Source organism: Paroedura picta, chromosome 10 (assembly GCF_049243985.1).
Source record: "Paroedura picta isolate Pp20150507F chromosome 10, Ppicta_v3.0, whole genome shotgun sequence".
NCBI classification, from domain to species: domain Eukaryota; kingdom Metazoa; phylum Chordata; class Lepidosauria; order Squamata; family Gekkonidae; genus Paroedura; species Paroedura picta.
The window spans coordinates 55,758,781-55,777,778 of record NC_135378.1 but is presented as its reverse complement, the minus strand read 5'-3'; the positions used below and the strand labels follow the sequence as shown (position 1 = coordinate 55,777,778).

General features: G+C 40.8%; 1 protein-coding gene across 1 annotated transcript in view; it reads right to left on the bottom strand.

Annotated features, from left to right (window-relative positions):
* Window positions 1-18,998, bottom strand: part of SLC7A11 (solute carrier family 7 member 11) — a 67,448-nt gene that overhangs the window by 5,724 nt on the left and 42,726 nt on the right. Inside the window, exons 7-11 of the mRNA XM_077300278.1 lie at window positions 16,844-16,967; window positions 15,169-15,272; window positions 14,288-14,384; window positions 10,881-11,030; window positions 9,415-9,592 (exon numbers count right to left, since the gene is read on the bottom strand). Of these exons, the coding sequence (XP_077156393.1) occupies window positions 9,415-9,592; window positions 10,881-11,030; window positions 14,288-14,384; window positions 15,169-15,272; window positions 16,844-16,967 (653 nt within the window). The remainder of the gene's footprint in view (window positions 1-9,414; window positions 9,593-10,880; window positions 11,031-14,287; window positions 14,385-15,168; window positions 15,273-16,843; window positions 16,968-18,998) is intronic.

Sequence of the window (18,998 nt, the reverse complement as noted above, 5' to 3'; positions counted from 1 at the left end):
ACACTTATTTGCTTCCCCCTAAGCAGTTCCACAATGACAGATCACCATTACTGGTAGTCCCCACCCCTTTGAAGATGCTGGAGTGTGAGGCTCAGGATCACTTTTCAAATCACATACCAATTCACTGACACTCTTAAATGTTTCTACCTAAGTAGGCCACATAAGGGGGAAATATGGACTGTAGTTGTAAGGACAGTCATTGTCAACTTAGGGACACTACGGGTTTTGCTACAAGTCTGTTTGACAGTCTAATGTACTGCATTTAAAGGTTTCAATCTGACTTGAGCCAATAATACAGCCTGTTGGGTCGATGCTAAAGAACCATGAACACCTGCAAAACAAGTTTGCACTGGGTTTTTGCAAAACTGTGTATGCAGAAAGATGCTGTTGATTCAAACCAATCAACAATCATTATCACCACTAGGGATTACTAATAAATATGATTATATTAACAATGTAGCTCACCGAAGCCTCTTGCATAAATTTAGCAGTAATGGGATAAAAGGATGGGTTCTCTTATGGATTAAAAACTGGTTAAATAACAGGAAGCAAAGAGTAGAAATTAATGAACAGTTTTCGCAGTGGAGGAAAGTAAGTATCCTAACAGTGCCCAGCAGCAGTGTCCCATTGTGGTGAATGCCAGCTCACCAGCGCTGCAGCACAGAATCCCAATCCTGCATTGGTCCTGCTATGGACCAAGCAGGATTGTGATTCTGCTTGGCTTGTACTGCTGTCTAGCTATTCCCTTCCCCATAGGAAACAATGGTGTCACCTGAAAACTTGGCCACTACACTATTCACCCTTAGTTTCAGATCACTGTTGAATAAATTAAATAGTACCAGCCCCAATACTGATCCTTGTGGGACCCCACTGCTCTGTTAGGATGGCACAGAGTTCTGCTTCTGGGCTAATACATTGTAGTGATTCTACTGTCCCTGCAGAAATGCCCCCCCCCCCCAGTTTTAATTCAGAGATTCTCTGGGACATTCTGCTAGGTGAACTTCCCTTGGGGGTCCTTTTGAGGACAGGCTTAAGCAGCTATGCTGCAAGCTGCCTCTACCTCAAACTCCCCACCCCACTTAATAGACTTGGGCTAGATTCCGCAGTGACTTTAATGGCGCCACAGAGTATAATGGAGCCACATATTTATTCAGAAATCCAGAATCTTGCCAAATTGATTCCAGTTTAGCAATTAGGCTACCAAATCAAACAGGAGAATCAGGTTTAAAATAGTCCCCCCCCTCCAAGAACCCCTGAATCAGCATTGATTTGTATGGGTTTTGTTCTGTTTGGGGGGGATATACTAGGCTGAACTGCACCCACCAAGTAATACTACAGAGGAATTATACAACTGTTAGATTGACAGCAAAGAAACTGAAACTGTTACAGAGCTTCTATTCCCTTGGCTCTGACACCAAGGAAATCATAAGGAAAGGAAGACTGAGAAGCGCAGCCATGAAGGAACTACAGCAAATTCTTAAGGGTAAGGATGCGTCTCTGGTGAACAAGAGCAAGAGAATTCACATCATAGTATGCCCCATTATTATGTATGGGTGTGAAAGTTGAACCATGAAGATAACTGACAGGAGGAAAGTTGATTCCTTTGAAATGTGGTGTTAGAAAAGAGTTTTACAGATGCCACAGATCCCCCAAAAGGTAATTATGTGGGATCTAGATCGGATCAAACCTGAACTCTCCCGAGAAGCTAAAATGACTAAAGAGAGGCTATTGTACTTTGATCACATTATGAGAAGACAAGAGTCGCTGAGACACTGGAAAAGATAATAATTCTCAGAAAAGCTAAAGCAGCAGGAAAAGAGGAAGACCCAACATGAGATGGATTGAATCAACCATGGAAGCCACAGCTATCAGTTTGTAAGACCTGAACAAGGCTGTGAACAGCAGGACATTTGGAGGTCATTAATTCTGAAGTGATGACAGCACTTAGCACATACAGCCTGTTGAACAGCCATCAAAAAATCAGCTCCCTGTTCAGGACTGGCAACAAAGACATGAGCTGAACTGATGGGTGGTTGAGGAGCCCTACTCAAATTCTGTTGGGTATTCTGAATTATGTTTTATAATACTTTTTTTTTTAGTTTGGGGGATTTTAAATGCTACCATTTCTTTTTTTCACTTCTTCTTAACTGAATAGATACCAATAACATATGCTTTTTGTTTTTATGTATTTATTTAAAACATTTCAGTCCCCCAAGGCAGTTCATATCCAAATTCAAAACTAACAAGAAGTATAGTAGCAAGAACAAGTGATCCAATCCAGATATTGCCAGCAGAAATCTACAAACAGCAGGGTGCAAAGGTGCAAAAGCTTTTAAAGGTCTTCAGTGGAGATGTAAAGGTCAATAACATTTCCTACAGTGTTGTTGTTGTTATGTGCGAAGTCGTGTCCGACCCATCGCGACCCCATGGACAATGATCCTCCAGGCCTTCCTGTCCTCTACCATTCCCCGGAGTCCATTTAAGTTTGCACCTACTGCTTCAGTGACTCCATCCAGCCACCTCATTCTCTGTCGTCCCCTTCTTCTTTTGCCCTCGATCTCTCCCAGCATTAGGCTCTTCTCCAGGGAGTCCTTCCTTCTCATGAGGTGGCCAAAATATTTGAGTTTCATCTTCAGGATCTGGCCTTCTAAAGAGCAGTCAGGGCTGATCTCCTCTAGGACTGACTGGTTTGTTCGCCTTGCAGTCCAAGGGACTCGCAAGAGTCTTCTCCAGCACCAGAGTTCAAAAGCCTCAATTCTTTGACGCTCGGCCTTCCTTATGGTCCAACTTTCGCAGCCATACATTGCAACTGGGAAGACCATAGCCTTGACTAAACGCACTTTTGTTGGCAGGCTGATGTCTCTGCTTTTTAGGATGCTGTGTAGATTTGCCATAGCTTTCCTCCCCAGGAGCAAGCGTCTTTTAATTTCTTTGCTGCAGTCCCCATCTGCAGTGATCTTGGAGCCCAGGAAAATAAAATCTGTCACTATCTCCATTTCTTCCCCTTCTATTTGCCAGGAATTGAGAGGGCCGGATGCCATGATCTTTGTTTTCTTGATGTTGAGTTTCAAGCCAACTTTGGCACTCTCCTCCTTCACTCGCATCAACAGGCTCTTTAGTTCCTCTTCACTTTCTGCCATTAGAGTGGTATCATCTGCATATCTGAGGTTGTTGATATTTCTCCCTGCAATCTTGATCCCAATTTGTGACTCCTCTAATCCCGCATTTCTCATGATGTGCTCTGCATACAAGTTAAATAGGCAAGGCGACAGTATACAGCCTTGCCGAACTCCTTTCTCAATTTTGAACCAGTCAGTGATTCCATGTTCAGTTCTCACTGTTGCTTCTTGACCTGCATATAAATTTCTCAAGAGACAAATAAGATGCTCTGGTATTCCCATCTCTTTAAGAACTTGCCACAATTTGTTGTGCTCCACACAATCAAAGGCTTTAGCATAGTCAATGAAGCAGAAGTAGACGTTCTTCTGGTACTCCCTAGCTTTCTCCATGATCCAGCGTATGTTGGCAATTTGATCTCTAGTTCCTCTGCCTCTTCGAAATCCTGCCTGTACTTCTGGAAGTTCTCGGTCCACATATTGCTGGAGCCTAGCTTGTAGGATTTTGAGCATAACTTTGCTAGCATGAGAAATTAGTGCGATGGTGCGGTAGTTTGAACATTCTTTGGCATTGCCCTTCTTTGGGATTGGAATGTAAACTGACCTTTTCCAATCCTGTGGCCATTGTTGAGTTTTCCAAATTTGCTGGCATATTGAGTGTAGCACTTTTACTGCATCGTCCTTTAAGATTTTGAATAGTTCAACTGGAATGCTGTCACTACCACTAGCTTTATTGTTGCTCAGACTTCCTAAGGCCCATTTGACTTCACATTCCAGGATGTCTGGCTCCAGGTCAGTAACTACCCCATTGTGGTCATCAGGGATGTTAAGCTCGCTCTTGTATAGTTCTTCTGTATAATTTTGCCACCTTTGTTTGATCTCTTCTGCTTCTGTGAGGTCCCTACCATTTTGGTCCCTTATCATACCCAACTTTCCATGAAACGTTCTCTTCATATCTCCAATTTTCTTGAAAAGATCTCTGGTCCTCCCCATTCTATTGTTTTCTTCTATTTGTTTGCACTGTTCATTTAAGAAGGCATTCTTATCTCTTCTAGCTTTTCTCTGGAATTCTGCATTCAATTGGGTGTATCTTTCTCTTTCTCCCTTGCCTTTCACTTCCCTTCTCTCCTTAGCTATTTGTAAAGCTTCCTCAGACAGCCATTTTGATTTCTTGCATTTCTTTTTCTTTGGGATGGTTTTAGTTGCTACCTCTTGTACAATGTTGTGAACCTCCGTCCATAGTTCTTCAGGCACTCTGTCTATCAGATCTAATTCCTTAAATCTATTTGTCACCTCCACTGTGTATTCGTCAGGGATATGATTTAGTTCATACCTGAGTGGCCTAGTGCTTTTCCCTACTTTCTTCAATTTAAGCCTAAATTTTGCAACAAGAAGCTCATGATCTGAACCACAATCAGCTCCTGGTCTTGTTTTTATTGACTGGATAGAACTTTTCCATCTTTGGCTGCAGAGCACATAGTCAATCTGATTTCTGTGTTGACCGTCTGGTGATGTCCATGTGTAGAGTCGTCTCTTGGGTTGCTGGAAAAGAGTGTTTGCTATGACCATTGTATTCTCTTGACAAAATTCTACCAGCCTGTGCCCTGCTTCATTTTGTACTCCAAGGCCAAACTTGCCTGTTATCCCGGTTATCTTTTGGCTTCCTACTTTAGCATTCCAATCCCCCATGATGATAAGCACATCATTTTTGGGCGTTGCTTCTAGAAGGTGTTGTAGGGCTTCATAGAACTGATCAACTTCATCCTCTTCAGCAGCAGTGGTTGGGGCGTAGACCTGGATCACTGTGATTTTGAATGGTTTGCCTTGGATTCGAACTGAGATCATTCTGTCATTTTGGGGATTGTATCCCAAGACTGCTTTTCCTACTCTCTTATTGATTATGAATGCTACTCCATTTCTTCTGCGAGATTCTTGTCCACAGTAGTATACCTGATGGTCATCTGAATTAAATTCACCCATTCCTGTCCATTTTAGTTCACTGATTCCTAAAATGTCAATGTTCAGTCTTCTCATTTCTTGTTTAACCACGTCCAGCTTGCCTTGATTCATGGATCTGACGTTCCAGGTTCCTATGGAATAAAAATCTTTACAGCATCGGACTGTCTTTTCGCCACCAGTTACTTCCACAACTGAGCGTCCTTTCGGCTTTGGCCCAGCCGCTTCATTCATTCTGGCGCTACTCGTACTAGCCGTCTGCTCATCCCCAGTAGCATATTGGACACCTTCCGACCTGAGGGGCTCATCTTCCAGCGTCATATCGTTATGCCTATTAGAACTGTCCATAGAGTTTTCATGGCAAAGATACTGGAGTGGTTTGCCATTGCCTTCTCCAGTGGATCACCTTTTGTCAGAGCTCTCAGCTATGACCTGTCCATCTTGGGTGGCCCTGCACGGCATAGCTCATAGCTTCACTGAACTACGCAAGCCCCCTTGCCACAACAAGGCAGCGATCCTTGAAGGGGGATTTCCTACAGTACATTGGCATAATTTTTTATTTTGCTATCTGAAACATGAAGGGGAAATGAGAAAGCTGTTAACCCACCAAGGAAAATTTGTGAATATTATTTAAGCATCCTAAACATATCGGTATTATTTACAGATATATCTGGCTTTTCTCCCAGCTGAGAAACCATTGGTTTGTTTTCTCCCCACAGGGTTAGAAGAATCAACTGCATTGTCATGAACCAGCAGAAAGCAGGTCTGCCCAATAATCTCGTTGAAAGCAGCATCTTCTGTTTTGCTTCAGTAAAATGGTTCAATACTGGCATCCTGTGGCCACACAGCCTCATGAAACTGATCCAAAGCCATTGGAAATCCTGACAACCAAATAAAATATGAGATCTCCTCTTTATCTCAGATGGAGAGAAATAAATTGCTACAGATACCATTTTCAATGGCACTAGTGATTTTTACAGAATGCATCATATATTTTCATTGTAACTTCTTTTTATTTATACCAGTGCTTGTAGGAAAATGTTACTTCTCTGCATCTGACAGAAGAGCAGTGGTATGATAGTGTGTCATTTTTTAACTCCTGTTTATTTTTGACATGGCTATTGGAATACTGGAAAGGTAAAACTCCAATGCCTGTATTTGCAATGAGATTTTTTTAAAATTATATTGCTAATGCAATGCTGCCTTCTTTAGAATATATCTGGGAATAACTTGTTCCTTACTGAAATTTTATGTTTTATAAGCATCAAAGTTTTGAAGCGTTTTTAGATTACTGGCTGCATAATGATATAGACACTGAAGACAATATTATAGAGTGGGAATAAGGGAAGATGGCTACCTCCTTTAAATCTGTAGGCTGAGTGTGTGTGTGTGGGGGGGGGGTGTTATTTATTTGTTTGTGCAGCTGTAGGTATTCACAGCCAGTGCATGAATTACACAATTTGTGGCCTAGGCCATATGGATGAACTTGATGTACATCAACCCAGGGTGTCTTGTTATACTCATTCTTGTAAAAAACATAGCAGCAAAACTTTAAATAATTTAAAAATAAGCCAAAAAGGGGGTATTTTAAAAATCAGTATCTAACTACCTTGGAAGTACTTGCAACCAAACTGCCCCATGAAGGCTAATCAGCTTCAAAAAGAGGCACTTCAAGAAAAACATAGTATCATCTGATATTGCTTTTATCCACTTAAAACTGCCTGTGCTTGGCCCGTCAGTTCCAGGCATATCCTGGAAAGGATAGACTTTCCATACTAGGGATATCATTCAAATTTTCATTTTAAAGGGTTGAGTTTTTTGTTTGTTTCCACACTGAAATTCACTTCTTCAGGCACAGATCCAAATTACCCCCTCCTTTGCCCTGCAGGAAAGGAATCTCCAGAAAACTAATTTTAATTTTTTTAAGGGGGAATAATTTGGGGCTGCCAAATGCAGAAATGTGTTTTTCTCCCACCCACCATTTTGAGTTGTTTGGGAGTGCCTCTTTCCACATTGCCATTCTCCCTCTGTTCCAAAATATCTGTCTCTCTTTTTTTGCACTTTTGTTTTCCTTGTGCCCCTTAATCCCACCATTTAGTGTTGTTTATCACCTCCCCACCTCCCCCCAAAGTTTCCCAAATGTAATTTTTCAATTAAAAAAAACTGAGTTATAACATCATAACACTGCTTTGTAAGACTGTAAAACTGCAGTTTTTTTTAAAACTCAGAAACAGCAGGGTGAGGTGATCAACTACACAGAATGGTGGGATTAAAGGGTGCAATGAACACAAAGTTGCAAGCAGGAACCATTTTGCAAAAAATGCATTTTTGGAAAAGGGGAAGGGAACAAAGCATGATGGGAGGCTGCCTCCATCAGTGCAGAAAGCATGTTGTGAATTTCAGCCTGGGAAATAAGGAGAGGAAAGCTCAAATACAGAAATGCTAGAGTCAGTCCACAGCATCCAAAGGAAATCCAAAGCAAGGAAATTGTCTTAGAACAAAGAAGCAATGAACAGAAGATGAACCACACTTTCCATCAGTTCTTTCCTCCAAATCTTTCCATCTACAAACTTGTTTTTCTCTGTGAACAACAGTCTCAAGAGCTTTGTTACATGTAGACAGGTAAAATTAGTAGTTCTACCCCTGGTTTTGCTTTTCAGTATTACAGATATATACTGGCCATTTCCACGCGAGGAAAATGTTCCTGGACAGCCTTGATATGTTGGCGGCCTACAGAGCCCCCTCTACATGATGTTGCCAACATCCCAAGGCTGTCCAGTAGCCAGGTTGCAATTAGGCCATTTTTAAATCACGATTTTGGGAATCCAGAAAAATGGGGGCATTTCCGCACATCAGTAAAAAATAGCCAGCTGAATGGCAAAGTGCTAAATGTTGTCTCACTTCCCAGCCATTCCTCACCTTTTCTGCCTCCATTTCATGCTTCTTATACTCCACATGTGCTGCTGGAAATGGCAGAAGAAAGCAATGCTCCTTACACATGACTCTCTTCTGCCTGTCATTCAATCCAGGCAGCCAATCGCTCCATATTCTATAATGGGAATTTTGGCATTCCCGCCTTTCCCAGGACCTGGGGGGTTGGGGTTTCAGGGTAGCTCCAGGAGGCTCTTCCCTGACTCCCCTCTAAATTTCAGAATGATTAGTCCAAGGAGTCCACATCTAGGGGGCCACAAAGAGGGTGTCCCATTCCTCTATTATATCCTATGGGTAGGTGGCTGCTAAAGATATGTCTACCAGTGTTAAGAACAATAGGAAGAGCCCTGTAGGACTAGATCAGTGGTCCATCTAGTCCATCATCTCACACACTGACCAACCAGTTCCTCTGGAGGTTCAACAACAAGGCATAGAGACCTTCCCCTGATATTAGCTCCTGGCTCAGGGATTTAGAGGTTAACTGCTTCTGAACATGGAGAATCACTTTAATCATCATGGCTAGGAGCCACAAACAGACCTACTCTCTATGAACCTGCTTAATCTCTTGGTGTAGTGTTTAAGATCCGTGTCCTCTAATCTGGAAAACTGGGCTTGATTCTCCACATGCAGCCAGATCGTTGACCTTGGGCCAGTCAAAGCTCTCTTAGAGCTTTCTCAGCCTCATCTACCTCACAGAGGGAGAGGAAGAGTTGTTGTGGAGAGAGAAGCGAAAGGTCATTGTAAACTGCTTTGAGACTCCTTTAGGTAGTAAAAAGTGGAACCTGAAACACACAAGTTGGAGAGGATTATAAAGTGGGAAAGGTACTGATAAGAATACATTTTGCCATTGCCTTAATTAATAATTAATAAACAATAAAGGGAAAAAATTAGAAAAGGATAAACAAGATTCAGGATAAAATTTGACTGTTGGGGAAATTGTGGCGTTTCATGTAGGATGTGAGGCCGAACTGGCTGCAACATCTGTCACCCCACTGATCGCCAGGGGGGACTCTTGGTCCATCAACTCATACGCATTTAGAACTTGGTTATGATATTTTAGTATGATTACAATTTGCAAACCAGTGTCCCATCAACTACAATATTGTTAAAAACCATTGCCCACTCAACTCCAAGACTAGCAGAGAATCAGAATGTGATGTCAGGGGAGAACTAAATTGCTTTTGTTCAGATTTCTGAATGATGAATTTTATTGATGCAAGCCAAGTCTCTCAAATTGCCTGGGATTTATTTTAACAGATAAAACAGCTAATACATAAAAAATAAAAGGGAGAGGCTTTATTGCAACAGTCATAAACGGGTGAGAACAATTTAAAAACAACACACTGCTTTCCTGACTGTCATGATGCAGGAAAGAAACAAAATAGAGAATGATCGATCAACATGCACTTACCCAAGACTCGCCTGAACCACCTTGGCTTTTTGTCCCATATAATAAAGAGGTAGTAAGCAGGGACACCAGTCAGTGTTATGGCAAAGCCAATGCCAGTATTGACAGGGTCAGCATAAAGTGACAGTGCAACCATGAAGAGGCAGGTGAAGGAAAACAGAGCAGGAATAAAGAGCGGCACCTGGAATACACATCAGAAATATTATTGCAATAGCATGGACTCTGACTTTTGAATGATACCAGCTCTTAATATCCCATGAAATGTGAACTGGAGAATACAGAGCAGCCCACTGAAGTCCTACAGAACATACAGGTGTTCAGAATAGGCACCCCAAGTGCAAAACATGAAAGAAATGAAATTAAAATGCACTTTTCTTAACCATTCCAGCAGCTGCTAAATTACCCACCCAAATGAACTCCATTGTACTACATACTTTTATAGTGAAAAAATGTGTAAATGCATTTTCTAGGAGAATAATTGTTTTTATACTCCACTTTTCACTACCTGAAGGAATCATAAAATGGCTGACAATCACCTTCCCTTCCTCTCCACACAACAGGCACTCTGTGATATAGGTCAGGGTGAGAAAGCTCTGAGAACTGTGATTATCAAATCCAGCTCTACAGATTACAGGCCACCACTCTTAATCACTAGCCCAAAATTAGAGAGCTAAAGCAATTGTAATACTTTCTTTAAGACTCTCTGTCAAGGAAGACTCTTTTGATGTTGCCAACTGTAGACATCTCTAGATATTATTTAGCTGTTGGGTTCAGTTTTAGTTGCTTCTGTTCAGCCTAGTGTTACTTGGCATAGTTTCCCACTTGTAATCCAAAGCTCACCCTGACAGTAAGGCAAGTTAAAATAAAATCAGTGGGAACAGAGACTTTTGTTCCTGAAGGGTTTTTTTTTTGGGGGGGGGTTGTTTTTTTACTAACAGCTTCCAAAATTTAAAGACCTAAAATTTAGGCATTTCCTGCTAGGAATTAGCTGTTTTCTTCTGTCTTCCTTTGACAGATTCCCATAGCAGAATGGATGGATTCTTCAAATCCAATCGTACGCAATAGATTCAGGAAACATTATTAGAGGATACAATCTGACACTAAGCTTATTGATAAATCCTTAGAAGTATCTAAAGCAATATTTTTTTTAAAAAAATAAAGTAATTTGGGGCAATTTGTTGAGAATATCTATCCTTTTGCCATTATGTTGGGGGACAAACCTGTTATCTCCTGTAGAACAGACTGTTTGACCAATAGTGACCATTTACAGTAGTCTGGAATTTGACTAGTATGAATGAAAATGTGCTATCAAAGGTATAAGGATACATATTAAGATTAAATATGAATCTTTTAGAACTATTTATGGTACTATAAAGGAACCTAGACAGTGATCCTTTTCTCATTGGAGAGGCAGGGAAATGGATAGCAGAGAGAGTATTTATGCAAACCAATCACATTATTGAGGTTACCTTGAAAGGACGAGGCATATCAGGGCGTTTATATCGAAGGTAAATCATCCCAGCAACTGCCAATCCAATAAAAAGCCACCTGGCAAAACTGAGAAAGTTCAAGAGACTGTAGATATCACTCGTGAAGAGCATTATCATAGTCAGAGGGTGCTACCAAAAAAAAAACAACAACAAATAAAATTAATCATGAGAGGGTCTTTCTGTCCCAAATGTTTTTGCATATAGTTACATATCTTACATTCTAACTTTCCTAAAGGTAAAGTTAACGTTATCCCCTGTGCAAGCACGGGTTCATGTCTGACTCTTGGGGTGACACCCTCTAGCGTTTTCATGTCAGACTCAATACGGAATGGTTTCCCAGTGCCTTCCCCAAACCTTCCTAAATAGCTATATAAATAGCTATATAACTATTACATGTTTTATAGGAATATATATTTGGAATACCTGGAATTTTGCAACAAAACAATTTTAGGCAAAATTTACAAGTTAACAAGTTAGCAGAGGCAGTATCTTTTAAACTTTTTTTCCAAACTGAATGGAGTAACCTTGGTAGGGTCCATGATAACAAATTAGTTGTATTTTTTATTCAGAACATTTTTATTCTGTCTTTCAAGCCTTACAAGGGCCACCAAGCTAGATAACAATTCAAAGCACCAGTAAAATAATAAAACCCAACACAAATATTTAATCCAGTTTAAAACAAAGTTAAGATACATACAAAACATAAAAACAGCAATTAACGCATTGGTCAGGGGAAGGAGAGATCATTAAGGGAATGCCAAATGACACACAAAAGTCTGCACCTACGGACAGAATACAGCAACATAAGAGAAAAGAGTTCCAGAGCTTTGGTGCTATGACAAAGAAGGCCCTCTGCAAGGCTGCCACCCACCTAATGGGACACCCAAAGGAGGGCCTCCAAAGATTACCGTGGAGGTGAGTTGGGTTTATAAGGGAGTAAGTGGTCCTTATGGTATGATATTTTACTTATACTTGTTTACAGCTTACTAAAGCTGAACTGGTGAAATAGCATTTTTACTAGCGGGTTGTTAGCATGCAGACCCGTCCTCTCGCTGAGAGGTAGCATATAGTTAGACAATCATAGATGACCCTCACAGAATATCAGCACAAATAGTAAATGCAATATTCTGACTGACCAAAAATAACATAGAAATAGGTGTCAGGGAGATCGTAAGTGCAAATAAGTACTCAACACAACACAGAAATGGATGCCAGCCAGAGACAAGCCTCCAGACACAAGTCTGAACATATAGTTTAGAACAAGTGGGAAAGAGCAACTGACCTGTTAATAATTTCCTCCCCCACTTCAAGGACACGTATAATTTAATATCCCAAGAATTTATGACTAATTTCATCAGTTTCTATTCTCACTTCCCTGCCCCCCACACACACACCTATTTACCCTAATTAGACAGTTCTTAACACTTTTCTCAAACTTGATAGCTTTCCCAACTGGTACTCAGAGGGTAATCAAGATCCCTTAGCACCTATAGGGAAAGCAATCACAGTCATCCACTCCTGGAAAATCCATCAATTAATTGTTTGCAGGCTAATACATCAGACAGCCTCAGGGAGCATTTTCCCATATAAAATATGGCATCTTGTTCCAGGTGTGTATACACCTCTGCACACACCTTATTTGCATGTGAGCCTGTCTTCTCTTCTTTCCCTTTAATATTTCCCTAAAATAGCTTTCTCCACTCTCCTCTCTGATTTCCTCTTAACTAACCTTGTGTGTCTTTTCAGTGTGAGTTGTACCCCCTTATTTCCCCTTCAATAAAAGCCTCTCTGGTCAGATATCTAACTGGTTTACTTTGAGCATTCTCTAAGAGAACAATCCCTATAAATGATGGAGATCTCAGTTATCCCTTTAGCCAATTTCCTCCAATTAATTAGGAGATGACCTTTTGGGGTAACACTTGGGAAAACATGGCTTTAAAGTAATCATCAGTGATGGTTAAGGTGGCAGAGAGTGATCTCCTAATCTCTTTTCAATCAGCCAACACACTGATTGACCTCCACTCCATAGACCTCCACTGTGAACACTTGACTGCAACATTCATCATATCAGACCCCTTAATCATATATAACTAATTTCTAGGTACTACTGAATTGCAGCCATGTGATGTATGTATGTATGTATGTATGTGTGTGTGTGTGTGCATCACATTGTAAATGTTCACATGCAACATTTTATTTCACAAGGACTAAAGGAAATATAAGACCCCATCTGAACAAAGCTTATTTGGCAGTAAGGCTAATGGATTCTAGTAGAATTGAGGGCCAAGCTACACATTCAGGTTCTCCACAGCCATAGAGCCATTATGAAAAATGGTTTTTAAAAACTAAAGGACAGGCTTGGAACACTATTGTGTAGGGAAGACGGGTTCCTACTATCCCCCCCCCCAAAAAAAAAGTTTTCCAGCACAGAAAAAACAGCCTCATTCTTGCTGCTCCACATGGGAAAAAAGATAAGAGACAGAAGCCCTCCCTCCTGTACCATGGATGCATTCTGGGCCCATTTGGGCTCTCTTTTATTTAAAAAAAATTCCCACCACTGTTGTTGGGAACCAAGTAGCCCAAGTTGGGTCAAGGGAAAATTCCAAGATATTTGTTGTTTCCTTCAAAGCTCAGTATTTTTGATGTTGTTCTTTGGCATTTGAATTTCTTCTTGTTTAACAGTCTTTCCTCTATTTAATGCTAATGAGTCTCCTTGGAAAATTCCTCATTTGATATTAATTGTTCCAATTTCTTGTCCGTTCAGCACAGTACCAACCATTTACTCATGGCAATTTTGATAAGCATTAGTTTTGCTGATGCATATCATTTATAGTGTATTCAGGATCCATGTATTATTGTTATTACATTACTACTACCACCAAAACTATTACTATTACTACTAATAATAATAATTGTAATAATTGTTTCAGCATCCTGAATAGGACAGTAATATCCCACTATCTGTTACTGTTGTTTGCATTTTCTCTGCACGGCATCTATAATGAGACTTCAGGGTCTTCATAGACACTACATTAAAGTGTAGTTTTTATGTAGAATTTTATTACCCTGCATTCCTCCCCATGAAGATTCATTCCATTGAGAAGGGCTTAACTAATCATTCTCCTTCAGACTTTCAAATAAAACGTAATGAGGTGTGATTTAGAAGCTAGTGTAGACAAGTCAAATGTGACTAACATGGAGTCAGAGGAGGACTCTCTGATATAGATCAGTTCTCTAATTGCTCCCTACCTCTCTCCATACATAACCAACCTATGAAATGGAAATAAATAACAGAAATTCAAGAACTATTTAAGTGATATTGAAATCCTGCAGGGGAAGCCTATATTATGCAGTCTTCTACAGGGACATTTGTTTGTATGATTTACCAAAACAATGACAGCTGGCAGAGGAGTGTGCTTGCGGACATGAATCATGGAGAGAATTTCTGGAAGGTGACCCTCACGGGATGCAACGTAGAACATCCTGGTGGGAAAATAATTTTGGACAGCGTTTAAAGATGCTCATTATCAAGATGGATGGAAGTAACTTACCAAAGATGTAAAACACAGTCACAAAAGTTACACTCAGTAGTACTATTTGTTCCTATTTAACATATGCATCTGAAGTCCCAACCAAAAAGAATAAAGGAAAACAAATTCAGCTACCAAGGAAATAGACTCTTAAAAATGTATCTCTAACCCCCACCTTTGACAGTCTTCAGAAACAGACATTTTAAGGCACTGCTTCCATTTTTTCTTCTCTCAGCTCAGCAAAGCAATCATTACTTCAGTACTGTAGCAAAAATCCACCAGAAACTTCTGTTTAAGTCCCATTAAAATAAATGGAAGTTGTGCAAAAAGTGTAATGAATTTTTCTGCAGTCTCCGTTCAGTTTTCCATTGTTGCATTCAATGTTATTAACAATGTGATAAGCCAAGGAGAGAAAATGTGTGCAATTCCCTGTACAGTTGTGCCAGTATTAAGTCATTATTGATTTACTTCTTTTGAAGAAGTTGGCAGGAGAGGGGCTCTGGCTCAGTGGTAAAGCATATGTTTTACGTATAGACATGAGGAAAGTTCTTGGTAAAATCCTTCTCTGGCTGAAAGCCTAAAGAGCCACTGCCAATTGGAGAATACAAAACTAAACTAGATGGACCAGTGGTTTGACTTGTATAAAGCAGATCCATGTGTTTCTACACTGTAATTTACAGACTTTATCCTGATTGATCACTTAACCTTCACTTATAATGCTCTTTGCATTGACTCACCTGGAGACAGCAAAAATACCACCATTCATCGAACCAAAGCAAGAGAGTGCAACAAAAATGGGAACAGCTAAAGAAAAACTTCCCAGTAAACGTTCAGAAAAAGTCTGAAAAAAAGAAAAAGAACTATAAATCCACACTTCTAATAGTCAGTGGATGCAAGGAACCACAGTCACCCTCTGCTTGTATCACATGATGAAACAAGGCCTCTGAATTAGTTAGCATTCCTTGACACTTCCATAAAATTGGAAGCCAATATTACAGTCATCCATTATAAGGGAACGCCTACCCTATTCCACAATTTTAAGACATATATTCTGGCCATTTCTGCACAAGGAAAATGTTCCTGGACAACCTTGGCATATTGGTGGCATATATAGCCCACTCCACATGACATCGCCAACATCTCAAAGCTGTTCAGTAGCCGGGTCACAATTTGGCCATTTTTAAATCGCAATTTCTGGAATCCAGGAAACTGGATTTACCACCCTAAATAGCATGAACCACAGGTGAGCAACCAGGGATATGACCATATGGAGGGAGAAATGTGTGATAGTCTTGGCAGCTTTATCACACCTTCAATCCCGCCCTTCCTTCTCCATTTCCTGCACTGAATAAGTTTTTTTTTTATGGTGTGGTCCATGTTGCAGCATGGCCGCAAACCTCCATTATTCAAGGTAAAATAAAATCTTCTTCAAAGTGTCCACAGTCTTTTTGGGATCAGGCAGGCAAAACACAGCCCTGTTTTTGTTTTCTGGAGGTGGGAAATAAACTGGAAAAGGGAGGGACAGGTGATCTAGCAGCCTCCTTCTCTTCATACAGGGGTCTGAGCAGCATGTTTTAAAGCCAAGCATTAGCACAAAATGTATTTTTGGGCTCCAGTTACCTGTCCAACCTTCTCACAACTTGGACAGGCAAAAACAGTCCCATTTGTGTTTTCTAGAGGTGTGAAATGAGCTGGGAAAGGGAGGGGACATTATCTGGCTGCCTTCTGCCAATCATACAGGGATCTGAGCAGGTTGTTTTAAAGCCAACTATTAGTACAAAATGTCTTCTTGGGCTTCAGGGACCATGTTCAGCATCTCAGAAATCCACATAGACAGAAATAAACTGCAAAAGAACACTTGAATTACAAATGTGGGGAGATGTTGTATCGTTCTGGCATTTCTCCATAGCAACAGAGCAGTGTTGATTTTATGCATCTGTGTTGTGGTATTACCACAAAGCAACACAGATGTGCCTTTTTAAAAAAAAATTAATTTGGGGGTGCAGGGGGGATGTTTCAGCCCACGAGAGAACTGCTGTGCTGTGATTGGTGGCTTGCTGTGATTGACAAGTCAAGGAGTGGAAGGAGAAATTTGGCTTATTTTCCCTTGCAGTCTCATCAGGAGGCAAAAAACCAAGATGGGACAGAGAGAAAATGTGGGAGGGGTTTCCCCATGAGAAGGGCTGCAAACACAAGATTTTTCATCCCGCATTTGCAAGCAGGAAGCCACTCACGTTTTAACCCTCTGTGCGGAAATGACCTCTGTGTATACACACAGCTAAAGACGTGCACTGTAATCCTAAACAGTTATGCCAGTCTAGTCCTGTGAAATGAAGGAGTTAGACCAGGTAACTCTGCATAGCATTGCATGTTTTGTCTAAAATCGTCATGTATAATTCCACCTCAACTTACCACTGCTACTGCCTTGGACATTAGCAGATCTTCAGGGCTGAGTGTTGTAAAATAGGCCACATTTGTTAACACATAGCCAACTGTGACAATAACCATTGAAGTGCAAATAGCAAGTGGTATATTTCTGAAAGGGAAAAAGAAATGTACTATTGGATATCTGCACTGAAACACTTTGGTTATGAAAGAAATTGTATATGTGTTGTTGGACATCCATCATGACAGGGATACTTTTGCATAGATTAAGTCTTGCTACATGGTACCTAGTTGGACACAAATATCAAACACCATAGGTTAAAAGAGCTCATTTATGATATGTACCCTTATCTGTTTACATTATAAACAGGAGACAAATTGTCCTTTATCTGTGCTCAAAAGGACTGTAAGAAGAATGTCAGCACAGTCATTCCAAGCTAAAACTATTAATTTCCATGGACTTAGTCTGAAGTAATTCTGCAGAGAAAAAGAGAGGATCTAAAAATAGTCACCAATAATACTTTAGATCAGTGGTCCCCAACCCAGTCAGTACCGGGCCACAGCTCCTCCTCAGCTACTGCCTCGGGGTTGCCTTGCCACTCTGCCGCTGGCTCACCTTTGGTACTCTCCAGCAGCCACCATGGGTGGGGCTTCCCCTCGGCATGGCACTGCACAGCTCCTGCTGGCAGTGCCCCCCAGCAGGCGGCAAGAAGTCAGGGGCGCCGGTGGGAAAGCAAGTGAAGCAGGGGCTCAGGCAGCGACAGCGACATCCTTTGGCAAAAAACTACCCTCCCGGGCCTCAGTAAAATTCTCAAGCATTGACTGATCCCCGGCTTTAGATGAAGACTTTTTGAGTTGGTAGTAAATAAAATTTTACTATGGACTCCACTTTTAAAATGTCTGAGAGGAAGTATTTTAATCAATCAAACAACTATATTCTATGCAGCACATAGCAGCTGCCCAGTGCAAAGGACAAGAAAGTCATCTCACACCATGCTTATGGCAAATACTGTTTTTTGAATTACTAACAAGAAAAGGCCCTTAGATAAGTGACCCTCGAAACAATTTCCTAGTGTTTCTTTTATATACTAACTCTTAACTTCCTGTTTTGGCTCTCTGGAGTTCAGACAAAGCACATTTTTAGTTCCTTGATCTCAGACTTTCTGCTCTGCATTTACAGCACTTATCAGTCTTTAGAGAAAAGCACTACAGGCCACCTCCACTACATATCTTAATACGATTCCCTCTAAAAATAAAAATGAAATTCATAACTAACAAAGGAGAAAGCACTGTAAGATCTGTGTTGTTTGGAACTCGGACTCCTGGCTCAATATGCTGAGCAGCTCTAACCCCTGCTAATAGCAAACCCCCCCCCAAGAAAAAAACACACCTAAACTAGTTAGCAAGTGTCATTCATTACTCTGCTGAGAGATTGGGACGCTCTTTGTTCCCAGCAGCCGTGAGCAGAATAAGGGGTTTTATGACCTCTGAAGTCTGACTGCTTTAATGCAGAAGCCTGCTTCATTTGCCGTTCCCACCCCTCTCCCAGCACAGTTAGACCTTTTGGGGGCTGCATTCCATTAGCATGCAACACCAGCAAGTGTGACTTGTTAGTTGATGGCTTGCAGTGACAAACTTACACCAAAAAAATAGAAGACCTGCTTTCATAATTTAAGGGATAAGCCATCCAACCCATATCCATTTTCAGCTGAAGAGTTATATTGTCATTTCAATAACCATGCAATGCATTAGCCCACATTTCAACTCTTGTGTTAAAATGCAGTCTAGCACCTTTAAAAGATGCCTCGTCTGCCTCTGAGAGTATAAATCGGGCATTCTGAATTAAAATGTCTTGGCACATATCTGCTTTATACATCGGTTCTCAGTGCAACAGAAGTTTCTGAAGAACCCCATTGCCTGGATATTAGTATTAAAGGGATTTATCTGAGCATTTATCTATTCCTTCTTGGAAATGGAAAAGGAGTAGCATGCTTCAGAATGAGGTCCTTGTGAAAGGTTGTTTCTGTCAATTGATGGGACCCACGCAGCATCTTATGATTTGGAGGGAACTAGTTTTCTGTTAAACCATAAACCTTCCCTCAATTAACAGGGGTTCTAAAGGTAGCAAAGGTAGAGTTCACTCCCATGAGATAAGTTTTGTGGTGAGCAAATAGAATATGGA